Source organism: Talpa europaea (genome assembly GCF_964194135.1).
Source record: "Talpa europaea genome assembly, chromosome: 12".
NCBI lineage: Eukaryota > Metazoa > Chordata > Mammalia > Eulipotyphla > Talpidae > Talpa > Talpa europaea.
In genome coordinates, this window is record NC_140079.1 from 60,369,993 (window position 1) to 60,397,484 (window position 27,492).

Genomic DNA, 27,492 nt, shown 5'->3' on the forward strand with positions numbered 1-27,492 from the left:
CATGAAGACAAAAATGTTTGTGTCTAGAAGTGGAAGGATAGGACATGCTGAAAAACCTTAAATGCCCAGCAGAAAAGTTTAGAATTTAAAGTTTTTCTGAAAAAAAGGGACTCCTCTAGGTGTGGAAATATTTAGTTGTGATAATAAGACTCTGGCTAAGAAAGTAGCTTTAGGAATGGAAGACAGAGACTTGAATGAAATACTCAAAAGAATATGCTTTAAAAAAGTATGTGCTTAATGACTGCAGAATAGGAATGAAAGTAGCAGAGTACTTAGATGAATTTAAGTTAATTTAGAACATTGATAAGGATTTGAAAATGGACTTGCTACCTTTTGGAAGGAAGAGGATGGAAGGAGTTGAATTTAGTTTTGAACATACTGTGTGTGGGGATCTGTAAGATAATCAGAAAAATAGCTTGTTGCCAATGAGAAATACAGGACTTGGTTGAAAAGTTAAAACTGGTAGGGGGAGGAAAAGGACAGAATTGCTCTATTAGTGAGAAGAATCAGTGAAACTATAAGCATGAATTAATTTTTTTTGTGTTTAGAATTCTGGTTTTATTTTATTTTTTTTGTAGACCATGGATTCTTATGATACGCCAGAATCGACTCCTAGACAAAGTGCATCCTCAAAGCTTAAAGAGTTCTTTGTGGGTGCCACCCCTCTGCAGAAACGATTAGAATCAGTCAGGAAGCAGACTTCATTTCTCCCAACGCCACCTCGAAGGAAAATTCCCCACTGTTCACAACTGCAGGTATGCTTTTTGTGTTCCTTTATATTGCTCAATAATTGAGAATATCTGTGACCAAAAAAAAAACAATTTTTGTTACTACTTATAATGTTTTTAGTATCTTAATCCCTCAGGTAATAAAATGAGAAACAGTCAAGACAATTATATACATTGCCTCCTTTAATCTGGAGCATTTCAGTACTTCTAAGGACATTGACATTTTTGAAGAATAATCTTTTCTTCCATTTTTTAATATGATATTCTTCATTTGTGTTTATCTAATGTATCCTTATGGTTGAACTGAAATTATATGTTCTGGTGGATACTATATATATTTGTGTTTTTGGTAGCACACAGGTGATGTTAAGTTGATCATCCTGTCAAGGTGTTGCCCAGTAATTACTGTTTTATTCCTCTGCAACTTAGTGTCTGTGAGGAGACACACGCATATGTCATGGTCAAAACTTCCTGGTTATCTCCCTGGCTGGCTGGGAATTGAACCCACGCTGCAGAGGCTGCGGACAGCTTCACAGTGCTGCGCTTAACCCGCTATGCCACCGGGAAGGGCCACAATTTTTTTTTTAAGATTTATTTTTATTTATTTATGCATACAAGAGCTGGGGTGTAGACCAGAGGTGCAGGGTGGCATGGGGGTGAGGGGTGGGGAAGATTCATCAGAGACAGAGTGGGGGGGGGGCAGAACAGGTAGAATGATTGAAATACACTGCTGAGGGGAGTAGTGGGTGAGACAGGAGAGGTCTGCTGAGCCATGAGGGTTACTCTCTGGCTGGGGATTGAACTGGTGCTGCAGTGGCTGGTAATAGCTTCATAGTGCTGAGATTTAGCCCCTTGCACCACCAGGGAGGCCCCGATACAAATATTTTTGTCATACCTTTTTTTTTTTTTAATATTTATTTATGCATACAAGAACTGGGGTATAGGCCAGAGGTGTGGGGGGTAAGAGGACTCACTAGAGATAGGGTTGGGAACAGAACAGGCAGACTGACCGAAATACACTGCTGAGGGGAGCAGCGGGCGAGTCAGGAGAGGTCTGCAGAGCCATGTAAGTTACTCCCTGGCCTGTCGGGGATCGAACTCGTGCTGCAGTGGCTGTGGAAGCTTTATAGGTTGCGTCTTAACCCTTTGCACCACCAGGAAGGCCCTATACCTTTTGATAATAATAAAAAATACCTTGATAATTGTTTCCAGGAATTCTTTAGTCAGAATATGTATTTTTATAAATTAGGCAACTAATTTGAAGGTTCCCAAAGAGCTTGAGCTGTGAGATTGTTAGGAAGTGTGCATTCTATAGAAAAATTCAGGATGAAACTAGGAATTTACACAGGGGTGTATGTGAAAACCCTCAATAATGTCAATACATAGGGCCAGATCAAAAAACATGTTTTGTTTTTGATGGTACCTGTGGCTCTAGTAGAGCATGGCAAAAATAATTTACTGAACAGGGCATTGTCATTATTGGCAAACATTTAAAAAAATTAGAGCTTATAAAATTAAATACTGCAGAAATAGTTACTATTTTCAAATCTGTAACTGAAATTTCTGAAAGTAAAACATAAATATTTGTCTAATATTTACTCAACACGTGTTCTAAGTGACACTCTTCTAAGTGCTAGAAAAGTGGTATTACACAAAATAGACAAAAAGTCCCTATTCTCTTCAAATTCATACTCTCATTGGGAAGACACAGTAAAAATCAAATATATAATGTCAGATAATAATAAACACTGTGAAAACAATAAAGCAAGGTAAGAAGATATAGAGTGACAAAGTTGAATTTGATTCAGGTGCTACTTTAGATAGGGTGATCTCTTGAGTGACATGTAGGTGGAGACCTGAATGAACAAATATGCCATGTGAACATTCATGGAAAAATCATTCCAAAGGGAAGTAGAACAAATGAAGAGCCTTTTAAAGGGTTTTCAGTGTCCTGCAAACTCCAGTTTGGCTGGAGTGCAAAGATCCAGTAACCAGTAATAGATTTGTATTAAGTACTTAAGATATTATGACTGAATTCTTATTTACTAATGTTTGCTAACCCTTAAATTTCTTTTGTCTTGATTTTTTTTTTTAAGGAAAATGTTGATCCTCAAAAGGTCACATTCCTTCTGCATAAGCAATGGACTTTATACAGTTTAACTCCCTTATACAAATTTTCCTATAATAATCTCAAAGAGTATTCTAGACTTCTGAATGCATTTATTGCTGCTGAAAAGCAAAAAGGACTTGCTGTGGAAGTAGGAGAAGACTTCAGCTTCAAAGTGATTTTCTCTACTCTTCTAGGAATGAAAGGAACTCAAAGAGACCCTGAGGCATTTCTTGTCCAGGTATACTATATGATCGGTACTTGCTTCCTAGGGGAAGAGAGTATGTATTTTCTTGGTTTGGAAATTGTTGTGGTATTTTCTTATTGTTTTTAAAATTGATGTAACATTGGTTTTTCACATAAATTTCAGGTATGCATCACTATAAATCAACATGTAGATCTATCGTGTTCACTAAAAGTCTCCTTCCTTCACTGTACAATTTAAAAATTCTTAAACTTGTTATTTATAACCTTTATGTCTTATTTAGCAAAATTACAGTGATTAGATATGGCCAATAAAATAATCTTTTCCCATTACAATATGATAATCATGCTTGTTTTAGAAGACATAGAAAATACATAAAAGTACAAGGGATGTTAAAAGCAGTTTAACATTTTGGCTTTCGACAATCTGAGTAAGCCTGTATCAAAAGAATTGAATAATTAATAATTAATTACCCTTTGAAAGAATATCAGACCCAACTGGGTTCACAGGTAAGTTCTACCAAATAAGTAAGAAATTATAGCAATTCTCTACAATCTCAATGGATAGAAGCAGAAGAATATTTTTAATTCACTCTATGAGGCCATCATCCTGATACCAAACCAAAGATATTTTCCGAAAGGAAAACTTTCTTAGATAGATCAACATCTTTTTTTTGATAGGTCAATATCTTTTTTTTTTTTATATTTCTTTCTTTTTTTTTTAAGATTTATTTATTTATACATACAAGAACTGGGGTACAAGCCAGAGATGTCGGGGGGTGGTGAGAGGATTCACCAGAGACAGAGTGGGGAACAGAACAGGCAGATTTACTGAAATACACTGCTGAGGGGAGCAGCGGGCGAGACAGGAGAGGTCTGCTTCGCCATGTGGATTTCTTTCTGGCCAGCCGGAGATCGAATTCAAGCTGCAGAGGCTGCGGATTGCTTCATAGTGCGGTGCTTAACCCCTTGCGCCACCAGGGAGGCCCTAGATCAATGATCTTTTAAGAACATGGATATGTTTATTGTTTATTTTACTATCTTTACAGTCTTTTTTAAAAAAATTTTTTTTAATGCATACAAGATCTGGGGTATAAGCCCCAGGGTGCAGGGTTTGAGAGGATTCACCAGAGATACAGTGGGGAGCAGAACAGGTGGATCTACTGAACTATACTGCTGAGGCGAGGCATGAGGGGTCTGCTATGCTATATGTGGGTTAACTTCCTGGCTGGGCTCTATCTCAGGCTGTGGTGGTGATAGTGCTGAGACTTAACCCCTAGGCCGCCAGGGAAGCCTCTGTCTCTACAGTCTTAAAATTGGGATCATACTGCCCATACTTTTGCATTATGGCTATTTTAATAATCAGTATTATAAGTAATTACTCATGATATTAGTTGTACATTTTTGAAGCCACAGCTATATAGTTCTATGGTTTTTACTATGATTAAATGCTTAGAATTAGAATTTTAGTCAAAAAAAGGTAATATATTATTGTTGTTATGATATATCGTGCCAAGTTACTCTCAGAAATATAACATTGTATATTCCTTTCTATATGTAGTGTATATAAATACTATGACTATCTTTTGATATAAGAAATTGGATTTATATTCTTGCAAAATACTTTTGTTACTTCTCAGTTGACTAAAGATACTAAATTCTGAAACAGTTGAAAGCCTTGATTTGCATTTGTTTCTGTAGACAGGGATCAGCAAACTATAACCTATGGGCCAAATCTGACCAGCTGCTTGTTTTATTAAATAAGGTTTTATTGAAACATAGTCCCTTTCATTTGTTTACATATTATCTATGACTGCTTTTGTGCTATAGCAGTAGAGTTGAGTAGTTGCTGCAGAGACCATATGGCTTGCAAAACCTAAAATGCTTACTATCTGGTCTTTGAGAGAAAAGTTTCTTACCCCTGGTATAGATCATGAAATTGGCATGGATCTCAAAATTCCTAGGATTAGGCTGAGATACACATAAGAGAGAGTCTAAATAACAGTGAAATAAACGAAAAAGAAGTGTCTGAAAGCAGAGTGGTCCAATTCTGGTGTGATGCTTCATGAAATTACTAATAATCTAGGCTCCTTTTGTCTTTTTTTTTTTTTTTTCATTGCTGGATCAATAATTTTATTATTGTATTGTCTTTAAAAATCTCCATTAAAAAATGGTTTGGCTTATTAGCTCTCAGCAGCCCGCTCCTGAGCTCTGAGGAAGCTTGCCTTCTTCTGAGCTACCCGATCTTTCTTCTGGGCAAGAGACATCTTGGGACGGTTCCACCTCTTCTTAACTTCTTTCTTGGGCTTCTTTTCATAGACTGGATTCTCTCGTATAGCAGCATGAGCTTTCTTATACATCTCCTCCATCATGTCTGGCGTTATGTTGTTCTTTATGTACTGAGAGAACTGTTTCTTATAAGCATCTTCATCTTCCTCCATTAAGTAACGCATGTAATCTGCAACATTCTGGCCCATGATGTGCTTCCGATGTACTTCAGCATGGAATTCCTTGCTTTCTGAATCATAACCAGGGAATCGTTTGGTACTGTGAGGAATAGACATGCCTCTATCCACAGCTCCCTTCAGGGCCCCAAAAACTTTATTCCCTGTAGTAGTTCTGGCAAGTCCAGCATCCAAATAGCAAGTAAAGGCACCTGGCTGACCATCAATGCTTTCCACATTGTATTCATCTCCAGTCACTTCTACTTGGCCTTCATAGATCTTGTCCATGCCAAACCTATTGAGAAGCCTGCGGGCCCGCAGCAGGCCAGTACAATATGCTGCAGCATAATTTGTCAGGCCAACCTTCACACCATACTTGGGGAGTTCATGAGCATAAGCTGCACAAACTATCATATCTCCTTCTATACAGGCATAAGCAATCTGACAAATGATATCTTTGTTGGTTACCCGAACTATCATCCTGTATTTGGGTGTGTTGTACTTATTTTTATCCTGGATTACCAAGCGTTTTCGAGCATAGTAATCAGTTTTGCCCTCTCACCTTCTTCTAAATTTCACCTGGTATCTCTTGAAGTAGGCCTTATTCTTGACAACTTTTACAAACCCCATTTTGCGGCGCAGATACCAGTTGTCCGCGATTTGCCAAAGCAGCGCAGGCCCGGCAGCGCTTCGGCAGGGGGGAAAAAGCTCCTTTTGTCTTTTGGTATATGGCTTCCATCCTTCAGGTCACCTTATAGTTGAATATGGCTTCTGAAGCACTAATATTATATTCAAGTTTCAGACAGGAAGTAGGCAGAAGATGGGAAAGGCTATCAGGAAACTGAGTACATCTTTTATAAGATTTGCTGAGACCCAACAACTTCTCTTTAGATCCCGGTTGTAAGTGACACTGGAAAAATTTTTCTTTTTACTGGCAATATACTCTCCCAAGTAATAGTGCAGTTTTGTTATGGAAGGAAAAATAGATACTGTAATTGTCTTCTCTGTCAAATGAGGCTCAGAGCAGTTGTGTGGTTTGTATGTCATTAGTAACTAAGCAGATATTCTTGCCAGGACTAGAAATGACCCTTTGAATTCCAATTGTAGTTTCCTAATAGTTTTTGAATTAAATCTCATTTCTTGACAGGGTTATAGGATCCTTAGGTCATGAAAGTGTGATAGACGTAATATATCTGGGCTTCAGAGTCTCTATAATCTTTTGAAGAAGAGGGAGAACTATGGTAAAACGATCATCTCTAAAGGAATACATGATACTGGATTGTGATCTTAACCTTGTCCTGATTAAACTTTAATTAAAACTTGTGTAAATATCTGGAAGCTATGTTTGTCATGGAATTAATAAATTTAGTTTGAAGAGTTAACCAAGCTACTAGAAAATATAATCCAAATCATAGAAGATCTGTATGGTGGGTACAACAGGCCAAATTGAAAGAGATTAAAATTGAATAGGGATGTTTTCTGCCTTAATGTAAGTTGGGAGAGTGGTCAAACAGCAAAAATAAATATGTAGGACTAATTCATGTAAAACTGTCAATTAAAAGCCAGAAAACTGCTAACAATCTAAGATTGTTTTAGTAAAAGTATAATTTAGGTTAAAGATAGAGATAGTCCTATAATCAGGCCTTTTTGAAGTAATTATAGTCACATGAATGACTCCCATGCAGAAGAATTACAGAGAAGAGTTTCTAGGAAATTGTGAGAACTTGAATGAATTTCTCATAGCAGGAATAGTTGCAGAAACTAGAGATATTGAACTTGGCAGTCTATTTGATAATAATCTCTGAATACTCTGAAGAACTTTGATTTGTTCGACATGCATGTTAAGAAAGGAAGCAGGGCCAGTGGGTGGACACTATAGAGTTTGGCATATTAAAAAACATTTTAAATTGATAGAAAGACTGCCTCAGGAAATATTGAAATCTTCCTCAATAGAATTCAAACCTGTTGGATTTGGTGACCTTTTACAGTCCCTTTTCAAGTTGAGGTGTTTTTTTTTCCCCCTAAGATACTGGTACTGGATACTGTTCTTAGTTAAGCCATATTGTCATCCTTTATTTTGCATTTTGATTGTACCAAAATTTTGGTATATACTATGTCTGTAGTATAGAAAAATATTAATTAACTTAAAAAAGTTAATTGAAAAGTCAGTTAACTTTATGAACCCTAATAATGCTTAGAGAGTATTTCCTCATATGTTTTGGCATGTAATACAACATTTTTAAATGTACTAATTTTGAGAAAATTTAATTTAGGAGTAAATATACTTTTAAACTTAATGAACCTGTCTTATTGTTCTTTTTAGATTCTATCAAAATCTCAATTGCCATCTGAGAACAAAGAAAATAAAGTGTTGTGGACTGGTTGGTTCTGCTGTATATTTGGAGATAGTCTTCTGGAGACTGTTTCAAAAGATTTCACCTGTCTACCTTTATTCCTTGCAAATGGAACAGAGTCTAACACGGCTTTAATCAGAACCTGGTTTCAGAAAACCTTTGACTGTTATTTCAGTCCCTTAGCAATCAATGCATTTAATCTTTCCTGGATGGCTGCTATGTGGACAGCATGCAAAATGGACCATTATACAGATATTACTGAATTTCTTTGGTCTGTACCCTGTAGCCCTCAAAGTCTGGACATTTCTTATGCCATACATCCAGAGGATGCAAAAGCTTTGTGGGATAGTGTCCACAGAACACCTGGGGAAGTTACCCAGGAGGAAGTTGACTTATTCATGGACTGCCTTTATTCACATTTCTATAGGCATTTCAAAATTCGTTTATCAGCTACAAGATTGGTTCGTGTTTCAACATCTGTAGCTTCGGCACATACTAATGGAAAAATAAAGGTTAGTTTAAACAAATTTTTCTTTATTGTGGCATAGTTTTCATGATAATGGTGATTGTACTTTCCACAGTGAAGAAGCACATTTGAATGTATGCCAATTCAAGATAGTAGAGATTTTATTTTATGTTTTATAAATGATTTACTAAATAATCTTCAGCCTTTTATATATGCAGCGTTATAATGGAAAGATACTATATACTGTGTACTACCGATTTTGGTAATATGAATTATTATTCTTTAGTAACTTTGAGGCTTCAAAATTATTAATCATAGTAGGATTAAGTGTTGGGTAAGAATATTAGGTCCAGAAATATAGAACTTAAATACCATCTTTACATTTTAGACTATTCTATACCTACTGGGAAAGAAATAATAGAGACACTGTTTTCCTCTTTATAAAGTGCTTATCATGGAATTATCAGAAATAAAGTATGAGTAGGCATCTAAATATATTAAAATATGTTAATATATCTAATATATTAAAATGTAACTATAATAAACACTTAGTGGATGTTTCATATCATGTTGTCTCTGTGCTAGAAGTCAAACATACCTTAACTAATCTTTACAGCAGCTGTGTACTTGATTTTTTTCCATGTTTCATTTTTATTTTATTTTTTATTTTTTTTTAAGATTTATTTGTTCATGCATACAAGAACTGGGGTACAGGCCAGAGGTGCAGGGGGGTGAGAGGATTCACCAGAGACAGAGTGGGGAACAGAACAGGCAGACTGACTGAAATACACTGCTAAGGGGAGCAGTGGGGGAGACAGGAGAGGTCTGCTGCACCATGTGGGTCACCTCCCTGTTAAAGGATATATACAAGAGAGCATAATAAGAGTCAAGACTTGAAAGTTTGTCTCTTAGGTTCTCAGAAGTCCATATTTTATCAATAAGCGCTACACTGTGCTTTTCAAATGGGAGGTTACAGTGCAACAGTAAGTTGGGTAGTGATTTTAATGGGAAGAGACTAGCTTTAAAAGACAAAAGGAGAAATAGAATAGAAAACATAAAACTGAGTGTGTATCACATGTGGTTAGGGTATACATTTGTTTTCACTGGATCATGATGTTAACTTTATTTCTTACTATGGTTTACAGTAAAAAACCCTCAAAATAATTCTATACCATGTTACTTTGATATTATAGAGAAAAACACATTTTTGCACCCTAGAATCTAGTGTTCATGATTTTGTTTACGTATGTCCACACTCTAATAGTTAATTACATTTAAAAACTATTTTAATGATGTGAAACAGTTAACTATGCCTCCTAGATTGAAATACTATCAGGATGAACATTTATTAAGCACTCAATTGTACCAGGCATTGTTAAGCACTTTATTGTTTCATTTTGTTTTCACAAGAACCCATTTACATAACTTGTAAGGAGGACACTGTAGCGCAGAGGATAAATCACTTCCATAAGATCACACAGCTAATATCTAGAGTCAGAATTTGAATCCAGGCAGTTTCCTGAAAAACTTACGCTTTTAACTGCAACACTTAACGTCTCTCGAAACTTTTAAATTATCACGAGGTTTCTGCCTTCTGCTTAATTTCTGCAGAGTACTTTGGAATCATCCCCTTGAGAAGAAGGAACCTATGGAAGCTCTTTCTAGAAAATGTACATCAAAGTCCAAGGGGTTCAGGGCCTCCCCTAGTGGGCGGTTGAGTGCAGCACTGTGAAGCTGTCCGCAGCCTCTGCAGTGCCGGTTTGATCCCAGCTGGCCGGTGAGGGTCCCACATGGCGAGGCAGACCTCTCGTCTTGCCCGCTGCTCCCCTCAGCAGTGTATTTCATCAGTTTGCCTGTTCTATTCCCTGCTCTGTCTCTGGTGAATCCTCTCACCCTCTCGCGCATCTGGCCTATACCCCGGTTCTTGAAAATAAATAAATAAATCTTTAAAAAAAAAAGTCCAAGAGGTTCATAGATACCCCTTCCTGAAGTGAGGAAGTGAAGTGAGTTGCCTCACTTCTTAGGCAAATGTCAGCCCACTCAAGTAAGCCAAAGTAAAGCAGAACCCTAGCCTAATTCCTTCAAAGCAATATTAACTAGTAATTGTAAATTTGTTAAACGTAGTAGTCTTCACTAAATAAAACGTATTTGACTTAGAGCAACAATAGTTTGGGTTCGTATTAGTATCTTAGCTTACAGATTTGGGATTTAAAATAATCCTGCAATATCCAATATCAAGCTACTTTGTTATCACAATTAAATCTTACAATTTTAAATGTCTCCTTTTTTCTTTCAGATTTTGTGTCATAAATACCTTATTGGAGTATTGGCATATTTGACAGAGCTGGCAATTTTTCAAATTGAATGAGGCTTTATATGGACTAAATTATATAACTTTTCTTACTGATAATTGCCTAATTGCTACACTGAGAGATACCGAAGGGAAATGGGCATCATCTGTGCATGTATTTTCCTCACAGTGTATTTTGAGTTGCTCAGCTGGAAGTCATGAAGGATCTGAAAGAACAGAGAAGATGGTAGTAGATGAACCATAGCCAGGTGCTCATGTAATTCTCATGAAAGTCTGACAATCTGGGATAATGCTGAATGTTAACTTATTGTCCATCTTTCCAAAAAAATTGTATAATGTTTATTATGTCAAACCTTTGGGATTCAAATGAAATATCTCTAATGTTGAATATTTCTGAATGGTCCTTTAAAGCCTTTAATCTCTTTTAAGATTTTAGACTTGTGTTAAGAGATAATTTCTGTTCTCTAAAGATATTTTCCTAGCATCATTTTGTTGTAGAGAATTGGTAATTAAAGTCCTCTCCAGAGGAAACTAAAGATTAGTAATACAAATTTTAAAAAGCCGTCAATATGCTTCTGTTTTTAAAACTTTCCAATTCTTACTGCAATGTTGAATTAAATACTCACTTTTAAAATGAAGTATTGTGATTGTTCCTATGTGACCACCTTGGGAAGTTGTAGACTTTTAGCACATAGGTTACAAACCAATAATTATATGGAATTATATGAATTGTGGCGTTGAAACTCCTGTGTAAACCTCTTTTGAGTGCAAAAAATAACTTCCATGTCCCTATTTTTGCTCTAGCATGCTGCTTTGTAAGTATTTGTAGGTTTAGTGAATTAATTTTAACCAGTTTACCTATTTTGCAGTTGAAAACAGATTAAGCAATTTAAGAGACTTGCCTCAGATGTTATATATAAATCTTTTTACTTACTGAGCATAGGAAGATTTGTTTTACTTAAGAAACATTGTTCTTTTAATATCTTGCTTGAGAGAAACTAACAGGCTATTCTGAAAGCAGACATTAGCTTCCATAATGGATATTAGTTCAAATATATAAGAAGCTACTGAGGAGTGGAAAAAGTATGGGTTTGGGGTCAGATATTTATTCAACTAATATTAAGCTCCTCCTTAAAGTTATATTGGGTAATAGGAATAGAGCAGTGAGGACAAAGGTTTTTGTCCTGTGGAGATTATATTCTAATGGAGGAAGGTAAAAGAGAAATAATTTTAAATGCTATAAAGAAAATAAGGCAGTACAATATGAAAAAGGGTGACTGGAATGAGACCTAATTTACATAGTCAAAGAAGTTCTCTCAGAGGAAGTGACTTTTGAGCTGAGTCCTGAATGGTAAGACAGAACCAGCCATGTGAAGATCAGAGGAAGAATGTTCTAAGCAGATGAAACTGGAATAGGAAAGGCCTTAAAACAGCTTAGGACTTGGGGTATATGAGGAACAAAGGATGTCTCTGTGACTGGAACATAGTGAAGTGGATAATATGAGATGAAACAGAAGAGATTGTGCAACAGATTGCTTCAGTGGTGTTACATTTCCCAATTTTGTCTGGGCACATGGCACACAGTATAGTTACATGACTAAATTTGTCCCTTATTCTTTCAACTTTGATTCCTGGAACACATATGACTGATACTCTAGTTATTCTTTTAGGTCACGGGATGAGAGTCAGTTCCTAGGGATGGTGGAGCAATCTGGAAGGAGTTTGTGCCCTGAAGACTTCTTGAAGCTGAATCCTAAATACCATCTTTGGATGGTCTTTCAACTGACTTATGTGTCAGAGAAGTAAAATTCTATCTTACTTAAGCTATTGTTATTTTGGGTCTCTTGCTTATAGCTAAACCTAATCCTAGCTCATACAGAGAGGCAGGAGCCAGCCACATCATGGAAGTTTTTAGAGGTACTTTAAGAAACTGGATTTTGTTCTAAATGCACTGGGAAGCCACTGAAGTCTTAAGCGGAGAGTAATGTTACCTGATTTGTATTTTATAAGATTTTGTAAGATATGAAGGAGAGTGAGTTATAGATGGATCAGAGTGGAAGAGGGACCACTAATCCCACTTTAGGATTCTATCCTTGAAATTCACTGGCAAAAATACAAAATCAAGCAGGTACAAGGCTATTTATTTCAATAATATTTGCAAAAGTAAGACAAACAACAATAAATGTCCTTCAGAAGGGGATTGGTTGAATAAATTATGCCATAACTGTACAGTGAATTACTACTATGTAACAATAAAAAGGTTTGAGGAAGATATCTACTGCCATGGAGTGATCTCTAGAATATAAAATTATGTGAAGAGTAAGATGTGGACAGAGTGTATAGTATGCACAGAAAGTACAGTGTGCTTTCTTTGGTGGAAGGAATGGGGGAAATATGAATGTGTGTGGGTATTTTCAAAAAACAAAGGATAAGCCAAAAACTAATAGGTGGTTACTAATAGAGGGAAGGAAATGAGTGGAGGTACAGTAATGGAAGTTAAGATTCTCTGAAATTTTTTTTGTTTATAGTTTAGAATCATGTAAGTGTTATAATTTATTTTGAAGCAAAATTAGATCAAAAGGAAAACAAAACCTTAATAATTGACAACAGGGGCCTCCCCGGTGGCGCAGCGGTTGAGCGCTGGGTTGCGAAGCTGCCGGCAGCCTCTGCGGTGCCGGTTCGATCCCTGGCTGCTCCCCGGCCACCGGAGTAGGGTCCCACATGGCGCGCAGACCTCTCCTGCCGCCCGCTGCTCCCCTCAGCAGTGTACTTCGGTCCTTCTGCCTGCTCTGCTCCCCGCTCTGGCTCTGGTGGATTCTCTCACCCTCCCGCGCTTCTGACTGTACCCAGTGCGTGTATAAATAAATAAAAAAATAATTGACAACAGGTGAATATAATTTTATTAAGTTATGGCATAATCATAAAAAGAATTATTTTTGGTATATTTACTAAATTCATTGTTACCTTATTAATAATATTGGTATTGTTATTTTCCTACTATTTATAAGGCAAAACATAATTATATCAATGTGCTTTTGGTATTGTATCTAAGAAATCATTACTTAACACAAGGTCCTGACAATTTACTTCTATGATTCTTCTAAAAATTTTATAATTTTAGCTCTTAAATTTAGGTCTGTAATACATTTTGGGTTAATTTTTATGTCTGGTATGATGTAGGCATCCAAATTTATTTTGCAAGTGGCTATTCATTTGTGATAGCACCATTTGTTGAGAGGATTGTTGTTTTCCTATTGAATTGTCTGTCATTTTTCTTAAAAATCAGTCCGTTTTAGATGTTTATTTTTGGGCTGTTAGCTCTGTTTCATTGATCTGTGTCAATTCTTTTGCTAGTCCCACACTACCTTGATTATTGTTTTTTTGTGGTACATTTTGAAATCATGCATGCCAGTCTTCCAGCATTGTTCTTTTTTCAAGACTGTTTTGGCTATTAGGGGTTTTTTGTGTTTCCATAAGAATTTTAAAATCATTTTGCCAGTTGCTCTATGAAAGTTAGCTGGTTTTTTTAAAAAAACTATTTAAAATTTTATTTTTTAATTAGCAACCTTGGGTGGGGGTTGGGGGAGTTACATTAGGACTCGGAGGCAAAAACAAAGACCCTAGCCAGGCAGTTTTTTCTAATCAGGGTGGAGTAGAGCTTAACTTAACTCAGACCCACTCCTGCTCTGTCCATAGCCTGCTCTATATCCTGGTCCCACATAAGATTCACTTTATTCCAGAGCCTAGTTTGAGGGCATCATGGCTGCTTCAAGTTTGAGCATCCCTTGCAACTGTTACTGGTGGTGCCACTCAGCTGTGACTGGAGCTTCTATCTGGTCTGATAAGTGGGATTTCTATAATTGTGTTGAATCTGTAGATCAGTTTGGGGAGTATTATCATTATGATATTAAGTCTTCTAATCCATGAACCTTTTCCTAGTTTTCCATTTACTTACATCTTTTAAAATTTCCTTCAACAATGTTTTTATAGTTTTCACCTTATACACATTGCACTTTTTGGGGTTACATTTATTCCTAGTTTTTATTTTTTATACTATTAAGAATGAAATGATTTTCAGTTTCGTTTTGAATTGCTTGTTGTTAGTATATAGAGATACAGTCATTTTTGCATATTGGTCTATAATCCTCTGAACTCATTGAACTTGTTGATTCTAATATTTTCCCTAGGATTTTCTATATACAACATTCATGTCATTTAATAAAGATTTTTTATTTCAATCTTGGTGCCTTGTTTCTTTTTCTTGCCAAATTGCCTTAGTTGGGATCTCCAAATACAATGGTAGTTAAACTGGTGAGAATGTACATTCCAACTTTGTTCTTGATTTAGTGGGAACATGTTTATCATCATATTAGCTATAGGTTTTTCATTGCTGTCCTTTATCAGGTTAAAGAAGTTTTATTCATAATTTATTGAGGATTTTTATTATGAATAGATATTAGATCTTGTCAAGTTATTTTTCTATATTTATGAAAGTGATTTTTTTCTTTTACTTAAAGCTACACATTTCATTTCTGGTTCTGCATATTAGCAGCTTAGAAATTGCCACTGTATCCTACCCACAAATAAAAAGCTAAACAGACGGAAAAATCAACAACTTTTCCTGTGCCCTGGGAGGACACAGGGCAAATTGTTGCCCCTGAGAGTGGAGAAACAAGCAGATGATTATGGGGGAAAAAAAAAAATGTAATGGCTTACTGAAGCTGTGTCTCATGAGCAGATGTCTTTATGGAAACCAGTGCCAGAGTCAGAAACACTGAGCTGTTCATTGATAATCAATTCCTAGAAGCTCAATGTAGACAAATCTGAGAGTTAAAAAACCTCCAGGGGATTCACAGGGGTCCAAGTAAAACTTGTATACTGCATTTCATTGATGTTTTAAATTCCTTTTAATCTATTAGTTTTCCCCTTCCCATTCTTTCCTCTCCTTGCAACTCATTTGTTGAGGAAATATTTATAGTTTCCCACCTCCTGGATTTTGCTCACTGAATCCCTCTGAGGTTAACACATTCTTCTGTTCCCCTGTATTTCCTGAAAACTAGAAGATTTAGAGCACCAATTCTTTAAATTTTCAGTGTACCAAAGATAGTAAGTCTGTTACATATTAACATAAAAATGTTACTTAAAATTTCTAAAAAAATAATTTTTCACAAAATAGTAATGAAGTCACACTTCATTGGGTTCTCATGCTTGCTTCTATATTCAATTTTTTTTTTAAAGATTTATTTTTTATTTTTATACAAGAACTGGGGTACAGGTCAGAGGCACAGGAGGGTGAGAGGACTCACCAGAGACAGAGCAGGCAGCAGAATAGGCAGACGGACCAAAGACATGGCTGAGGAGTGCAGCGTTGAGACAGGAGAGGTCTGCTGTGCTATGTGGGAATCTCCCTGGCTGACTGGGAATCGAACCCATGCTATGGAGCCTGCAGACAGCTTCGCAGTGCTGTGCTCAACCCTCTGCGCCACTGGGGAGGCCCTGTATTCAATTTTTTGGTAGGGTTTTTTTTTTTTTTTTTTTTGGTTGAGGTATAGGAAGAAAACATGGCTTACATGAACATGAAATTGGAGGCAAGTATATTTTTAAATAGCTTTTTCTTAACTATTATGGATAGTCTTGATACTACATCAAGTAATTGTTAACAAGTAATCTGAAACCTTATCAATAGCCCTTTCATGCTGTTCCTATTGGCTACCTTGTACTTTGAATGGATCTCTAAACTAATGTATTGGTTATTTAGAAAACTCAATCAATTGTGCAGTCTCATATATGTTGACACATTCTGGAGATTATAGGAATGGGCTCATGCAGTTTTGGAGTCCAAGAAGTCCCATGATCTACCTCTGCAAGCTGAAAAACCAGGTAAGTCAGTTGTATAGTTCAGTCCAACTCAATGCCTTAGAATCAAGAGGGCTGTTGGTCCCAGTCCTGGAGCCTAGGGTTTTGTTTGAACTATGATTTTCAAACTTTCCTACTCAAATAAGAGAAGGAGGTAGATTCCTTCAGAAGTCTATAGAATGGAACCTTATGGAAGGTGTTAAATTTTAATTTTCATGCAAAGTTTGTATTACACAGCTGTGCTTTCCCCAGTTCTTTAAGTACTTATGTATGCACACACAAAGAAAGTGAAAAGTCAAATGGGGTAAAATGTTAATAGGCAGATCATATATGGGTGGTCTTTTTACTAATTTATTTCTATGACTTTTTGGTTCAAAATTGTTTTCAAATAGAAAGTTTTTTTTTTTAATTAAAATAAAAATTCCTAATTCCACCTGGGAATAAACCCTTTATTTCTTCAGGTCAAAAGTAGTTATAACTTTACATGAAGGAACTATGATATAGAAACAAAGTCTAAATTAAATAAGACAGAAGCATTAAAAAGCATTAACCAAATATTTTATGGTAAAAACTACCTTTATTTAAAAAAGTTATACATGCTAGAAAAAAGCATAAATGATACATGTAAACAATTGTTTACCAAATACTTATTTTTTTCCTTGTAAAGGTGCAAATGATCATTAAATGTAAACACAAAAGTTGCCAAACATATACTGTGGGGAGGGAGAAGATTCCTTTTGGTTGTGATTAAAGTCTTATTCAAAGATTTTCCTGCAAAATGCAGTGAAAAAAAAATTGACAATGAGAAAAAAAACTTCAACCACTGACATTTGTATCTTTTTTTTTCCTTAAAACTTTTGATTTTTCACCAGAAAGTGCAATTTGAGAGTAACAGTGGCTTTATAGAATGAGGATAATGACATGTAGTTTGTATAAAAGAACCAAGATATAATTAAATGCCTTGATTGATTTTACTCTCATTATCATGTGCTATTAAATGAATATAACAGAATTCATTCCTTTAGAAGTTGTTATTACAGGTAAGCCTCAGCTTCAGCAGGCCTGAGCATCAAGTGTAAGTTGCATAACAATATTCACTGTTGGGAGGAGGACATTTCTCCCTGCTGGTCCTTAGTAGCATTAAGGAAATTAGGAAGGAGAGTTACTTTAGACAGTTATGCTGTTGAGCAAATTCTTTTGCAGAGCTGCACGATTCTATTGGGGGATTCTCATGACTGTATATGAGAATCATTGTTTTTATAGAGGCACTGAACATAGCTCTAGATCTAGCAGAAACTCTATGAAAACATGATGAGAAAAGACTTGAGATACAGCAGAAAGCAAGTTCACATGGCAAGAAACAAGATGCAAACTTACAGTGATGAAAACTCTAGTGTCTTAGTCCCGCTAGGTTTGGTTGATTTAATATTACTTTTAGGTTGTATTATTTAAAATGAGATGTTTCGTGTGTGTGTGTGTGTGTGTGTGTGTTTTAGATTTTCAAGTGTTCTGGTGCTCAGTGTAGCAATGGTGGCTACTAATACACTTTGATTACCTTGTCACTGGTAGTCCTTTTAAAAAGTAGAGTCATGTGGATGGAGTGCCTAGATGTAACAACTAGATCATACATAGCCCTTCTCCCCTTATTAGTATTTTCAAACATAATATCCTAAAGATAATATTTTACTGCTTGGTATTTTTTCTTTTTTTTTTTTTTTTCCATGAGAGGAAGGCTAAAACCAAAAAAACCAAAACAAAACCAAAAAAATGAAAAACCCAAACCCAACAACAAAAAAGCCCATAAATTAAAACAAAAAATAAATAGTTTTCAGCACAGAATTGAAAATTATTGTGCAAAGGTGGCATCTTGCAGGTGAAGTACTTTCATTGTATTTGTATTTCCATACGTTGAGGCACCGGCAAAGAATAAAATTTGTTCTAATGTTTTCTTCAGCTGTACAAAGTTCCAAAGTCAACGCTCTCCAGAGGAGCATATATATCACTGTCTTCCAAATATTCACCATATATGGGATTCACAATGTGTCATTTTAATAACTCCTACACCACCCCCTAGGCGTCGATAATTCATCCCGCCATATAACCTGCAAAGAAAGAAAGAATCAGATTTCTGACTAGAAAAAGTACTGTTTCTTCCACAACTAAGAGGTAAATAAAATACTTGTCTCTAGTCATAACTAATATTTTCAGCTTCATGTATCTCACTAAAAATTAGGAGCTAGAATTGCTATTGGTAAGCAGCAGAATTAGTTTGGACACTGAAATACTCTCATTATTAGGATAGTAATAAAAAAGTTATATCTATTTTTTACATCATAACTTTATGCCTTTGTACCTAAATTGACTTCTAACAATTACATAGAATCATATATTCTATATTTTTTGTCTAATTTTGGTCTCTCACTAGAATGTCAGTTCCATTACTATGACAGGCAGAGAATTTTGTTCTGTTTACTTCTGTATCCTCAGATTCTACAACACTCAGTAAATCTTAGTGAAGGAGGCTGTGAAAATGTGCTGTAAGAGGCAAAAATGTTGAATCATCATTAGTCTGATTTTAGAATTTTGACCACAGTACTATATAGAGCCATGATATGCAGAATTCAAATAATGTCATTAAATATCTGTAAAATTTGTGGTTTTCCCAGAGATTAAGATTATAAAAAGACCCACTTTATTCATTAATTCAATCCTGTAGAGTCATGACAAAGATTTGGGTGTTAGTTTCAGGTTCAAAATGAGAAAATGTATACCGTTAGAATGCAGCAGGAATGCGACCTCCCCGGTGGTGCAGCGGTTGAGCGCTGGGCTGCGAAGCTGCCAGCAGCCTCCACAGTGCCACTTTGATTCCTGGCTGCTAGAGAGGGTCCATATGGAGCAGACCTCTCCTGCCAGGCCCACTGCTCCCCTTAGCAGTGTGCTTTGTCAGTCTGCCTGTTCTGCTCCCTGCTCTGGCTCTGGTGAATTCTCTTACCCTCCTGTGTTTCTGACTGTACCACTGTACCCAGTGCTTGTATGTATATATAAATAAATAAACAAACAAATAAATCTTAAAAAAAGAAAAATGCAGCAGGAATGAACTGATACTGCCCCTTTCAGAAGGATAACTATAAAATAGACCTCAGCTCATCTTTCATGGTCATGAGAAAAGTTTTTCAGAATGTCTGCAGGCTCAGACCTTATATCCAGACTGCTCTCTGCAGCTGATATGCAGCCTCAACCATTTAGACTTTACCTGAGATTTGCAAAGAAACCCAATTTGTTGAAAAAGAACCCCCAAATTGTTTTCTTAGAAGGTAGGATTTAGAATTAAGTATAGACATGAAGTACATCAACCCATAGTATTAATATTTTGTATTGTTTGGGAATTAACCATGTATGTGACATTTTGAGTTCCTGTCATGTTTAAGAAACTTTGGTCATATATTAGACCATCTATCAGATTAGTTTTATGAATCAAGTATAAAATGTATGAAGATTTAGACATGATTCTAAGTTGTAAAGGTTTAGAGAATTTTGTTAAATTTGTAAAGTTTTTGAATATTAAAATAAATGGAAGAGTCACCTGATTTATATGAATTTACAAGAACTGCTTAGGACTTAGAAGGATTTATTAGATAATGAATAAATAAAATGCAGAGTAAAATACATCTATAAAAATAGTTTAATGTAGTTAAACTTACTGTCCATAAAGGTATCCACAAGAATACCAAAAAGATGTACTGACAGATTACGCCAAAGACCTAGTAGGTTTTAATTTTTTTCTTTTTAAGATTAATTTATTTATGAATATAAGAACTGGGATACAGGCCAGAGGTGCTGGGGTGAGAGGATTCACCAGAGAAAGAGTGGGGAACAGAATAGGTGGATTGACTGCTGAGGGGAGCAGCGAGCAAGTCAGGAGAGGTCTGCTGTGTCATATGGGTGAGCTCCCTGGCTGGCCAGGGATCAAACTTGTGCTGCAGTGGTTGCGAATAGTTTCATAGTGCTGAGACTTAACCCCTTGAACCACCAGGGAAGCTCCAGGTTCTAATTTCTAACTCAGTCACTAACTTGCTTAGGCAAGTCATTTTATTTTTTAGCCTTAGCAAGTTCAGCTGAACATGAAGGGGGTAGAGAATTTTTGCCCTATCTCCAATTATAGAACGACTGTTACAAAGAGAAGAATTTTATGAAACATGAGCCACTTAAGAATAATGAAGTCAAAATAATACCTCAACTATGGGTAAATTTAAGCCCTCTTGAAGTACTGCAAGAGGTAATCAATAATGCTGACCATCTTCACTTTGATTTTCAAGTAAGTAGTGAGCTAATTCGCAGTAGTGTTTAAAGCTTACCTCCATGTATTGGCATCAGGATCAAAAACTTCAATGGTCTTTAAGTATGTTGTGCCATCAAAGCCTCCTACAGCCATAAGTTGTCCATTTACCACTGCTAGGCCAACCTACAGAACCAAAACAGTGGCTGTTGAAGAAACCAGACAATCACTGGGAAAGATCAGATTGGTTTCTAGATAAATCTCTTTAATAAAATAAGTCTTTATGGCCTTACATTCTGGTTTACTTGAACACAGAAGAAAAAAGTAATGAGCAAATTATGGGAACTACAAAATTTATATATTTAATTAGAATATTTACGTAGTTGAAAACTCTCTTTAATTTTAGGAAAAGCATTCACTGGAAGTGAGTATGTATCTCCAAACTGCTCTCACTTCTAATCTTTCTAAACTGTCACTGAAATTACCTTTTTAAACAGATCTTATCATGCTGTTACTTTCCTTCAACAACCTTGTGAGATTCCCTCCCATCTAAGATTAAGGTCCTTATTATGTCATTTAGGTACAAGAAATCTAGACTAGCCCATATTTTAGTTTCACCTGCTGTTATCCCTGATGCTACAGTAACACTGGATTAATTGCTAGCCCAGAAAATATCACTCATTTCTCACATCTCCACACTTGTGCACATTTTTCCTGGTGGGTGTTTCCTTTCCCACTTCTAGAAACTTCTTCTTTCATGCCTACCTGACACCTCACTTACTCTGATCTCTTCACTGCTCCAAAAGCATGAAGCATATTCTCCCATGTTCTTCAACAATGCTTATTCCACTCCTGAGAATCTGCTTTTCACAGCTAGCTGTAAACATTTCACTTACCTTCACTAAATTGGGAACGCCTAGAGAGGAATCACACTGTACTTACTTTTGCTTTCCCAACACAGCACCTAATAAATGTTAGGTAAGTCAGCTAATAAATTAGTAGCACCTAATAAATGTTAGCTAAGTGAGTGAAAATATAATCAATACTATATAGCAGTGAAAACAACTGTAATGTGACCAAGAAGCTCCAAGTTACCAGTAATATTCAAAGCATGTGGGGATGCCTACCAGTAGTGTTGCCAAATTTGTGCAAACCAGAAGTCACTCCTTTTAATCCTCAGATTATGACATCTTTAGCTACTACTGGATTCTCCCATCTGTTGTCCTACAGTGATAAATGCTGACAAAATCACTGGTTTACGTGTTACATTTCTCTCTAGGTTAAACATCCTACTATGGCAGATGAATTCTGTACTCTACTCTGAAAGTCTCTTGAAATACAGGTCCTCATGATCTAGAGAACAAGATCTACGTAGGTCTGACTTGGCTTCCACTAAAATGGAAAAGAGCAGCTTGTGGAGACTGGAGGTGGGGTCAGATGTGCCTCCTGCCTAAACATATGTACTGGTATGTCAACTACTTGGAATATCATCTAGAAATATAAGGTAAGAATATTTAGCTCGAATAGATATGGGTGAATCCACTATCTGATATAGATATATATGGATGAAATAAGACAAGGTAGTAGATAAGATAGGAAGATGTCTTTCAGAGAAGAGCTCATACAAGATAAATCATAAAAAACAATTTCCTGATTAAAGATATGATTGGATATATTTAACTACTTGAAGTAAAAGCAATCAAATTAATATTTTTTCTAGTGAAAGTAGTAGTGTTTGTTTAGCATAAACAGGGTTCCTCCTCACTGTCCCAAGCCCTTTCTTGATACTTGTTTTTCAGAGTTTTCAGGAGCTGGGCACTTACTCCACTACGGCGGGATGTCATTGCCACCACTGGAGACCACTGGTTAGTTCTGGGGTTGTATCTCTCAGCACTGCTAAGCTCTGTAGTGTCATCTCTCCCTCCTACGGCATAGATCATGTCCTGATACACTGCACAGCCCAGGTGTTTCCTCCGGGTCCCCATAGGGGCGATGGTGTGCCATCTGTTTTCCTGAGGATTGTAGCGCTCAACTGCAGGGGAAAGAAAAACCAGTCAATGACTACTTTTTCTCACCTCTAGCTTTCTTCATAGTCATCAAAACACATATTTTCAATAAGCAATCTGATTTTTCCTTCTGGGAAGGACTTGTATACCTTTCTGTGCCAACACTATACTCTCACTGGGGTCTGCTTTCTTCCAGGTATGGAGTGGTGGGCAGGGTATGTAATGGGAGTCAAGGTATCAAGTTCTAGTTCTGGCTAGTCTGACTCATTAGGTGACTTGGGGCCTCATTCTTCTTATCTTTTTTTTTTTTTTAAAGATTTATTTATTTATGCATACAAGAACTGGAGTGTAAGCCAGAGGTGCGAAGATTCACCAGAGAGTGGGGAGCAGAACAGGCAGATGTACTGAAATACACAGCTGAGGGGAGCAGTGGGTGAGATAGAAGAGGTCTGCCAATGCCATGTGGGTTGCTCCCTGGCTGGCCAGAGACCGAACTACCAGCTGTAGTGGCTGGCAGTAGCTTGATAGCGCTGTCTTTAACCCCTGCACCACCAGGGAGGCCCTCTCCTTATCTTTAAATGAGGGGGTCAAACTATATGATCTGTGAGCACCATCCCATACTAGTTATTTATCATCATAATCAATTTCCATATTCTTGTAGTCCTCTGTTTCTACTGGATTCCAAGCCACTGAAGAGCAGACAAGATGAGACAATGACTGTCATGTGAATGCCACACTGTCAATATCCTTAGGCAAAAATATCTGTTATTCTAAACAGATAAACCAATTTATAACAATGTTTTTATTTATTTATTAAAGTATAGAGGGTTTTTTTTTTTTTTTTTTAAGTAAAGAGATGGCTGGGAAGGAAGGGAAGAAAATAATCATATTAAAAAAAACAGTTTTTATTTGGAATTCCCAGAAACTTGTAAAGTAGCAGGAGGAAAAAAAAAAGTATTGGAAATATACTAAAAGACAATGATTATAAAAGGAGCTGAGGAAATGCTGAGTTACAACTTCCTAGAGGGAAAATAAGTTTCCTAATAAATTATTGTATAACCTGAAGTTTTTATACTTCTTGTAGGATACTCTCCTAAGGGAAATGTACTGCTTTTGGGGAACCAGACTGACTTTGGAAGGGATTAACCTGTGTTGAGTGGAGATGTCCCGTCAGAGCCACCTACAGCATATAAGAACCCTCCTAACACAGCCACGGCCACACCCAGTCTTCTGGTACTCATAGAGGCCACTCGAGTCCACTTGTTCTCCTTTGGATCATACCTGCAATGACAGAAACCAAAGACTGCATGCATGTTTTTATTAAGTGAAGCCTTTCTCATAAGGTAGGAAATCATGCTAAATACATGTTGAATATGTAGACCTACTTGGACAAATGCAGAGAATCTAACATTTTACTTAGTTATTAGGAAAAGAAAGTCTTAAAATTTGTACCTGTATCCATTATTAAGCTATTTTCTATACTCTGACTTACAATGCTGGGATTAGAACTCTGCAAACTACAGTTCTCCTTTGCCAAGTTGGCTCTCTATTAGATTCTTTTTTTTTTTTTAAAAGACTTATTTATTTATTTATACAAGCACTGGGTACAGCCAGAAGCGCGGGAGGATGAGAGAATTCACCAGAGCCAGAGCAGGGAGCAGAGCAGGCAGAAGGACCGAAGTACACTGCTGAGGGGAGCAGCGGGCGGCAGGAGAGGTCTGCGCGCCATGTGGGACCCTCCTCCGGTGGCCGGGGAGCAGCCGGGGATCGAACCGGCGCTGCAGAGGCTGCAGGCAGCTTCGCAACCGAGCACTCAACCGCTGCGCCACCGGGGAGGCCCATTGGCTCTCTATTAGATTCTGCCAAAAGGAAGGACTAGACACTGGAAGTCTAGGGAAGGAAAAGGGACTTCTTCCTTTCTGTTGCTTGCCACCCGTCAGCGTTGTCTCAGCACTAGCCCTCCACTGTGACTATACCAGTTAAACTCAATTTCTAGCCTTTTTCTGGCACTGCTAAAACTAGCCGTGTGTTTTTCTTGGAGGTTTTAGTTGCAGCTCTGTGAGGCACCTCCTCTGAGCATCTGGGGTGATATACCAGTGTTCCAGTTATCCAGTGTTGTTTAACAAATCACCCCAAATTCAAAACAATAGTGATTTTATTAACTGTTTCAATGGGCCAGGAATTTGGAAAGGGCTTCACAGGCAGCTCTGGCTCAGGTTTTTTATGTGGTGGCTGTCAAATCGTGGCAGGGACTAAAATAGCAAGGTGCTAATGCTACAGAAGTGGCTGGGAATCTCTCCACATAGCCTCAGGGCATCCCAGATAAGCTATTTGGGCTTACTCTCAGCATGGTAAACTCAGAGAGTGTTAAACTTCAAAGGTGAGAGCTCCAAGAGATTCATGTTTAAGATGCATTACCTTTTATAACCCAGCCTCCACAATTACATAGTGCTACTCCTCCCATGCTCATACTAGCTGGGATTCAAGACCTCTCGGTGAGAAGTGTCAAAGTCAAATTGTATGAAAAATGTGGGATGGCAGGTACTGCTGTTGTAGTCATCTTTGAAAAATACAATGTCCCCAAATCAGCCAGGCAGCTATTCCTCCATAGAGGTGTGAGTCGGCCTGCAGAGGACCTTCTCCCAACTAAGAGAGACTGTCAGCTGCAGGCAGTACAGTTGCTGACGTTCCTCACTCTGTGGTGTCTCTTTCCCAAACTTCTAGGGTCTAATAACTATGTCCTTTCCTTGGTTTTCCCAGTCCAGTTACTTCAGTGTCCTGGTTTCATTTTTATCAGCCCTTTAATACCTGTTAGCTGATTTAAAAAATTTTAAATTCTCTCTATTAAAATAACTGGTATGGTTTCTTCTTCTTTTTAATTGACCTTATCTGATAAATTACTAGCATTCAGAAGCAAATATGACAAAATCACTTGGAATAGTGTTTGGGTACTTTATTACATGGAAAATTCTGTAAGTATATTAAGTGCTCTTTACCAAACACTATCAATATTACAAGAAATATAAAATAAATGATACATTCTTAAGAAGCAAGTGAGGGGGACAGCACATAAGGAAAAACCTCAAAAAATTAACGATGAATTAGTTTATAAAGATGAAAGCAGAAATATAAACGCTGGTGAACTGGAAATCCTGAAGAATTATGTTTTATGAGTCTCTTATGGTCTGTTCTTTCCATTTTGTTTGGATATTTCATATTAATTGGTCTTTGAGTTCATGAACTGTCTTCTGCTATATCTAGGCTCAATCAGTGTAATGCAGAGTTTAAAAAATTAGGCCATGTCTTTCATCTTCCTAGACTTTAAGATCAACTGAAAACTTTTTGCTTAAAGCCGAGGAGAAACTCACTGCACAGTGGATCCCCTCGTATCTTAAATTGGTTCCTTTAAAGAGCCTTCTATAGCCTCTAAAAATAACTGAAAATAACTTAAAAAAAAATCACCTCTCAACAATGTTGAGGCAAGACACACCATCCTGGCCACCCACAGCATAGAGAAAGCCTCCAAGCACTGCCACACCAACACTTGTCCTGCAGGTGCTTGTAGGAGCCACATCACTGCTCCATTGGTTTGTTTTGGGGTCATACCTGCAAAGAACACAGCAAAAGTGAAGTCTGTATTACACAAAGTTTACCTGTGTTTACATATTCAATAATATATGTATTCTTCCTACATTTGGGACTGATCAATAACTAAAGCATATGAAAGTCTAATTTATTTTCATTTTTTGAAAATCATCTTTACATACAAGTTACATGTGACTATATTTCCTTTTAAAAATCTTTTTAAAATGTTATACATAAAGCTAAAGTTTCCTTTGAGTTTACCCAAATTCTGGTGTCTTTCTATTTTGATTTACTAGTGCATCATTCAAATCTTTTCTTGAATGATTTTTAAATAGGTGTAAGTTTTAAAAGAGCTTTTTTTTTTAAGGTTTATTTATTTATGCATACAAGAGCTGGGGCACAGGCCAGAGATGCGGGGCGTGAGAGGATTCACCAGAGACAGAGTGAGGTACAGAACAGGCAGACAGACTGAAATACACTGCTGAGGGGAGTAGCGGGCGAGTCAGGAGAGGTCTGCCTCGCCATGTAGGTTGCTCCCTGGGCAGCCGGGGATCGAACTCGTGCTGCAGAAGGTGCGGATTGCTTCTTAGTGTGGGGCTTAACCCCTTGCGCCACCAGGGAGGCTTAAAAGAATTTTAAATAGGTATAAGTCTATCCATGTATATATTTCTTTATATGAAAGCATGTTTTCTTTACATAAATAATAACTGGCATTGTTCTTTTACTCAAAATATTTTAAAGATCAATTTCTGAGATTTTTCCCTTGAACTATTTCATTATACTTTGTGCAATGTTATTTAGTCATAGTCCTATTGTGTATCCTGAGGTTGTTTCTGACATTTTGCTATAAAAAAGTGATTACTTTAGGGCCTCCTGGTGGTGCAGGGGTTAAAGTCTCAGTGCTATTAATTTATCGTCAGCCACTACAGCATGAGTTTGATCTCTGGCCAGGCAGCTAATTCACATGGCACAAAAGACCTCTCCAGTCTCACCTGCTGCTCCCCTCAGCAGTGTAATTCAGTAGATCTGCCTGTTCTGCTCCTCACTCTGTCTCTGGTGAATTCTCTCACCCCCCCACCAGGTTCCTCTGGCCTATACCTCAGTTCTTGTATGCATAAATAAATAAAAATAAATCTTAAAAAAAAAGTGATTAGT

General features: G+C 36.9%; 2 protein-coding genes and 1 pseudogene across 5 annotated transcripts in view; 1 reads left to right on the forward strand and 2 right to left on the reverse strand.

Annotated features, from left to right (window-relative positions):
- Window positions 1-362: 362 nt before the first annotated feature.
- Window positions 363-10,671, forward strand: CENPL (centromere protein L; the record flags this gene model as incomplete). 3 transcript variants are annotated; one of them, XM_084251297.1, is made up of 4 exons in its annotated part: window positions 363-755; window positions 2,825-3,076; window positions 7,807-8,349; window positions 10,600-10,671. In XM_084251297.1, exons 1-4 carry the CDS (start codon window positions 582-584, stop codon window positions 10,669-10,671), a joined length of 1,041 nt encoding a protein of 346 aa, XP_084107423.1. In that variant the 5' UTR covers window positions 363-581. The 3 variants fall into 3 exon arrangements, with proteins under 3 accessions (XP_084107423.1, XP_084107424.1, XP_084107425.1); XM_084251298.1 differs by having other exon boundaries at window positions 2,825-3,010; XM_084251299.1 differs by lacking the exon at window positions 7,807-8,349.
- Window positions 5,036-6,113, reverse strand: LOC311182481 (large ribosomal subunit protein uL18-like; annotated as a pseudogene). Its single transcript has one exon. The product of its transcript is annotated as a large ribosomal subunit protein uL18-like (transcript).
- A 7,337-nt stretch (window positions 10,672-18,008) lies between the features above and the next one.
- KLHL20 (kelch like family member 20) overlaps window positions 18,009-27,492 on the reverse strand; it is a 41,974-nt gene continuing 32,490 nt past the window's right edge. The window contains exons 7-11 of the mRNA XM_084250353.1: window positions 26,215-26,358; window positions 23,900-24,033; window positions 22,570-22,778; window positions 20,826-20,932; window positions 18,009-18,572 (exon numbers count right to left, since the gene is read on the reverse strand). Of these exons, the coding sequence (XP_084106479.1) occupies window positions 18,488-18,572; window positions 20,826-20,932; window positions 22,570-22,778; window positions 23,900-24,033; window positions 26,215-26,358 (679 nt within the window). The 3' untranslated portion in view covers window positions 18,009-18,487. The remainder of the gene's footprint in view (window positions 18,573-20,825; window positions 20,933-22,569; window positions 22,779-23,899; window positions 24,034-26,214; window positions 26,359-27,492) is intronic.